General features: G+C 40.9%; 1 protein-coding gene across 1 annotated transcript in view; it reads left to right on the top strand.

Moving 5' to 3' along the window:
• Window positions 1–1699, top strand: part of WDFY3 (WD repeat and FYVE domain containing 3) — a gene marked incomplete at its 5' end in the record, with an annotated part of 75027 nt that extends 73328 nt beyond the window's left edge. The window contains 2 exons of the mRNA XM_009698546.1: window positions 27–224; window positions 1020–1699. Of these exons, the coding sequence (XP_009696848.1) occupies window positions 27–224; window positions 1020–1140 (319 nt within the window). The remainder of the gene's footprint in view (window positions 1–26; window positions 225–1019) is intronic.
• Window positions 1700–5404: the final 3705 nt, after the last annotated feature.

Genomic DNA, 5404 nt, shown 5'->3' with positions numbered 1-5404 from the left:
GGAATGCTTTTGGTTTTGTCTTGCAGGGATCACAGCAGAATTCTTATTGGGGATGGTCGAGGCAGAGTGTTCAGCTGGTCCGTAAGCGATCAGCCTGGCCGATCTGCAGCTGATCACTGGGTGAAGGACGAGGGAGGAGACAGTTGCTCGGGCTGCGCAGTCCGTTTTTCACTCACTGAGAGACGTCACCATTGCAGGAACTGTGGCCAGCTCTTCTGCCAGAAGTAAGCCAGCCAGCGGTCTCCTTTGGGCTCTTTTCCATACAGAATTTTAGGCTCAGTAAAACAGAGAACTCTGCTGAAAGACTGAGGTTTCCCTTGCCAAAACAACTGATGAAGTAAAAAACCCATCAGAATTCCAAGGAGGAATTGGACAAGACAGACCAGCCCCTTTATAAATCCAGTTAGCAAGACAGTTCAGGAGAGAATGAAATCTGCTTGCAGCTTTGAAAACCTCCCTGTCACCCATCTGGGAAAACCTCTAGACAAATGAATTCAGCAAAGAAAAAAAAAGACCAAAAAAACCCAAGAAATCTTCTTTTGCAGCAGCTAGTTGTTCTTGCCAGTCTACAAGCAACCTGGTCAAAATGTAAACTGTGAGCAGGACTGTAAGGACGCTGATTTAGGAGCCAGTAGCATGCAGCCTCAGACAGGAAAATGTATGACACAGAGGATATATGTGAGTTCCCCTTGCCCAGAAACTGAGGTGGGAGTCTCTTCTCTGGTCCACTGGGTCAGAGACGGTATTCCTAGTTTCGTCTCTGTAGCTATACCTTGAGTCTAAACTGATGACAACAGCTGTTTTTAAGCTACCTCTCAAGCAGAGTCATTGCGTTGATTCTGTGGTGATCATACAAGGTAAATTCTGCTTCTGCCACGCTGCGTTGCATTTCTTTGTCAAGATAAGTTTGGACAGTTTTCTGGTATTTGAAGTCATGATGAGAATTTCCACACCTGGACAGAAGATGGCCAGGTCAGGAGAGGACCTGTGTTGACAACGATGTTTGTTTTTCTCTACAGGTGCAGCAGGTTTCAGTCCGAAATCAAGCGTCTGAAGATTTCATCACCAGTCAGAGTCTGCCAGAACTGCTTCTACAACCTGCAGCATGAGCGGGGTTCAGAGGAGGGGCCCAGAAATTGATAGGGTCCTGGCAAACGGAGACCCCATCCGGCCCCGCCGTCGCTCCAAGAACTAGTGAGAGTATCGTGCAGTGATCGGAAGGGATTAGGATATTGTCTGTTTACACTTAAGTTTATACCGAGTTTTAAGCACTAAAAGTAAAAAGGGATCATTGAATTGATTTGTGTTGACAGAAGGTAAATGAGGCTAACGGCATAATTAAGTGAAGAGCAAGGCCCAGGAAGACATGATTAATAACCACAAATCCAATAGAACTGTCAACCCCTAAACCTATGTCGACATGGCTATCGAGAAGATCCTCACTTATCCTAAACACCCGTTCTTGTCTTGATTTTGTAGAGCTAGTCATCTTTATCGGGGGGAGGGGGAGGGGAAGGCTTTTTAGAAGATAGTTGTAAATCTGCCTTCTTCGCAAGCAACTGTGTATATTGTAAATAGGTATAATGGCCTTTTTATCTAATATGAACTTAACTGCTTGTTACATGGGACTTCAGATTAACCACTGTACTTTGTGTGGCACCTTTATCTCATCTATCGATTTAAATACGAATGTTTAAAAAAAAAACAAAAACAAAAACCAGAAAAGTCGAAGGCATTATGCGTATTTCTGTTAAAAATCCTGTCTGTGCATGTTTGTTCTTTCAGTTGCCCACAGTATTTTAATTTAAGTATGGCTATTCATAGAATTACATGGATTTTTTCAAAGAAAACATTTTTGAGAATAGGACTTGGAGTATTTTATTCTAGCTGTAAGATAAACAGGAACTAAATTGTACACTTGTGTTGCATTTTATACCAAACTATTTACCACCTCAGTGTTGTTCATATTTAATAAGGCCTCTTTTATACATATGTCAGAGCTGCAGTTTTGTTAATTACTTAATGTTCATTAGCAGCTGATTCATGCGGTGCAAGAACCAGCTTTTACCTTCTTTAGTCAATAGCAATTGGCTTGCATATAGGTACCGAAGGAATTCCTTGTGCATAAAATTTAACCGCTGTTGTCCTGTAGCTTGTTTGCAAAAAAAATTTTGGAATAGGCATTGCTCTAAACCAGGGTGATATTAGTCATGTCAGAAATGCTTCTAAGAGCTCTCCTTGTGTTTCAGCACATGGCATCAACTTGAGGACAGCAGTCAATTTTTCCATTATGGTTTTTAAGTTCTGATATGAATTTAATTGCAGTATTTTTTTACTACTCTGTCATTTATTTTGCACTACATGTGGGATGAAGTAGAGACACTGCTATCCACTGGGATCGGAATGTGCGCATCGGATGGGCCCACGGACTTAATTTCTGAATGAGGTCTTGCCAGTGGGTTTTTGGTTGGGCGGGGTGGGGGGGGGGGGCACAGGGGGCAGGCTGGTGTTTGGTTTGTTTTTTAACGTATGTGTATATATTTTGTAAATGGGTGACAAACTGATCTAGATCTAGGTATATTCACAATGGATTCTTTTAAATAGCGGTAAGGATATGACCCAAACCAACAGAAGACAGATGGCCCCACTTTGGCTTTGCTAATACTTCAGTGAGTGTCTTCACTCGAGACGATGAGGTTATCCTTCACTTGGAATGATTTGGGCAGAGTCTGGAGGCCTTGGGACAGCAAATGGTTAAAACTGGCACTGTCGTTGGAATTGCACCATCGAAAACGCCAGACCCTCTGTGGTGGTGTGAGCTCCTTCCAGAAGGTTCTTGGCACTGCAGGGCCACACCTGTCTTCTCTTGATTTGAGCTTCTAGCAGTGAATAATTTGTTAATCCTGACCACTTACTATTTACCCTGGTATCACATGTTTATGCACTGAAGGTTAAATATGTATTTTGATACATGTTTGTTTATTATGTACGTGCTGGTCTGTAAAATGAGATATATTCCTGTTTTGGTATGTATACTAGGTCCCCAAATGAACAGAAAGGCTTCTCTAGAGCCCTTGCACACTGTTGAGTAAATGCAGGTTTGTTGAGATTAGCTGACCCAAATAGATCCCTTTGGATCCAAAGAGTAATGATCAAGTAGCCCCGCTGCATGGCTACCCTGACAGATTTGTCCCTAAAAACAAGAAGAGGTCCTCAGTACGCATGGGCGGAGCACTAGAATTCCTGTGTTCAGCTGTTCTCTCTAACGTTGCCTTCACCCTTCCCAAAATGATGCGAAACCAGCATAGTTCAGAAGACAGGCTAGTGGCCTTAACGTTTTCACTTTGAAGAAAAGGCTCTTTTAACAACTCTTAAACACCTCTGAGTCCACAGAGTTTTCTTCCCCTTGCCTCCAGATTTCAAATCAAAACCAAATTTAAGGAAGTCTTCTTTTGTACGGACTGGAACTTGTACAGCCACATAATTAAACCCTAATAAAAACAAGGTTTATGACAGTAACACTGATATGATGTAAGCACTAAAGCAAACTGTTGGCATATAGTACTAATGCGGGGTCGTGACGATAGTGGGCCGTCAGTGAAGAAGAGCTAGTTGACTGCGTTCAGCTACATCAGCCCATTGTACGGGTGATGTTCTACGCTTTTGATGTTTGGCAGCGTACTAAAAAAATCAAGGTCATTATTCCTTACAAATTCTGTAGTGTAGAGGTTAGTCCCAATTCACATTTTGGCAAAACAAATCACCACAGCCCTCTGACTTAATTCTTTGGTTGTGCTGTTCCAAAAACCACATTATTGCTTGTAGGAGGTGGAGGGGAAAAACCACACCTGCTCGTAATTCCTCTGGCAGCTGGTGCTGTGGGCAACTGTTTTGTTCACTTGGGAGTGGGTTTTTTTTTCCATTTCTTTCAAGCTTCTAATGCAAATACCTGCTTTGTTTTCCATGTAAAAATCTGTTGAGCAAAACTATACTCATGTACACTAACATTAGTAGACTGTATTCTCTGCAAGTACCTCACATGTCTTCTCCTGCCTTGTTCTTTGTAGTATACTTACTCATGTACTCTTAACATTCGTACGTAGTGTGCAACTGTAACGTCATGCTTATGAGAGGGGGGTTGGCTGCTTCCAGCCGACATTCATCAGTTCAATAGCAAAACACTTTAGATAAGTTATTTTGCACTTTCTTATGTATAAAATGGGTAGAAACTTATATTTGCTTTGTATCATTTAAAGACTCCTTTTGTTTTGGTAAATGAACTGTGTATAAAATACTTATGCAGTTAAAACTGTTTTTAGAAAGTATTTTTAATTTCAGCAAGTTTGGTTACTTGTTGCATGACTATTAACACAGCTGACTTTTTGTGTCAGTGCAATGTATATTTTTTTTGTCCTGTTATTAACTTGTAAGCCCTAGTTAAATGGCCATTTATTTGTACAGCATCAGGAGTAAATTGAAGATAACTGGCTAAGACTGGAGTGTGGAATTTTGTACTATATTGCAGAATCCAATATCTGTTTTTTGGTGGTTACGTAAAAGGCCTGACGATTTACTATCTAGTGTGCAATCTGTGATATCTGAATGTTCATTGTATATTTGTCTCCAATGCAAAAAGTTAGAGTAACACAATTACAACAATACATGATTAAATGCAATAGTTCAGGTACTGAAGTATTTTTTTCATTTCAAATAAATACCTGCTATTTACCACCAAAAAGCTGTTTTGCATTTGTTGGAAAGACGCAACATTTGCAGCTGAATAAACGTTTTTAACATGGGAGTGGTAACTGATGAGTACCATGTTTCTGTATCGTCACGAGGGGTATACTTCTCTTACTTGTTACGGTTTTGCTTTCTGAACGGGAGTACGGTCATCCACGACGATGCAGTGTGAAATCACCTGTCTTTGTTTATTCTTTTTTGCTTTCTAAGTGTCGTTGTAGAGTGTGAAGCCAGCGGAGTTTGACAGTGTGTAGAAGAATAGACTGTACCAATATAGAGAAGGCAGACAGAAAAGAGTAATTTAAGTCATGCTGGATGAGGACAGTGGAAGACGAGGAAGTATCAAAATCCAATTTAAATCATCTTCCCCAAAGGAGAGAATGACTACTAGAGCAGAACTTGGCCTTTTCTGGTGAGAAACAGCCTAAGATCCCCAAATGCTGAAGTATTTTACTAATTCTTCGATCCATTTTTATACCTTTTTCTAAGCTGGTAATGCTAAAGAGTGTGGGTTTTCCCGTTGGCAGTTAGTTAGGTGCCAACACTGGTGGCTAACAGTTTTTCTGTAAGTAAAAACCAGGCTTTGATGCCGTTGGGCCTACCATGTTCCTTGGCTGATGAGCATCAGAATTGACATTGCATTCTTGGTATTTGACGGTAA

This window comes from Cariama cristata, unplaced genomic scaffold (assembly GCF_000690535.1).
Source record: "Cariama cristata isolate BGI_N322 unplaced genomic scaffold, ASM69053v1 scaffold6894, whole genome shotgun sequence".
NCBI classification, from domain to species: Eukaryota; Metazoa; Chordata; class Aves; order Cariamiformes; family Cariamidae; genus Cariama; species Cariama cristata.
The sequence above is the reverse complement of the archived record's forward strand: the minus strand, read 5'-3'. Positions and strand labels throughout refer to the sequence as shown.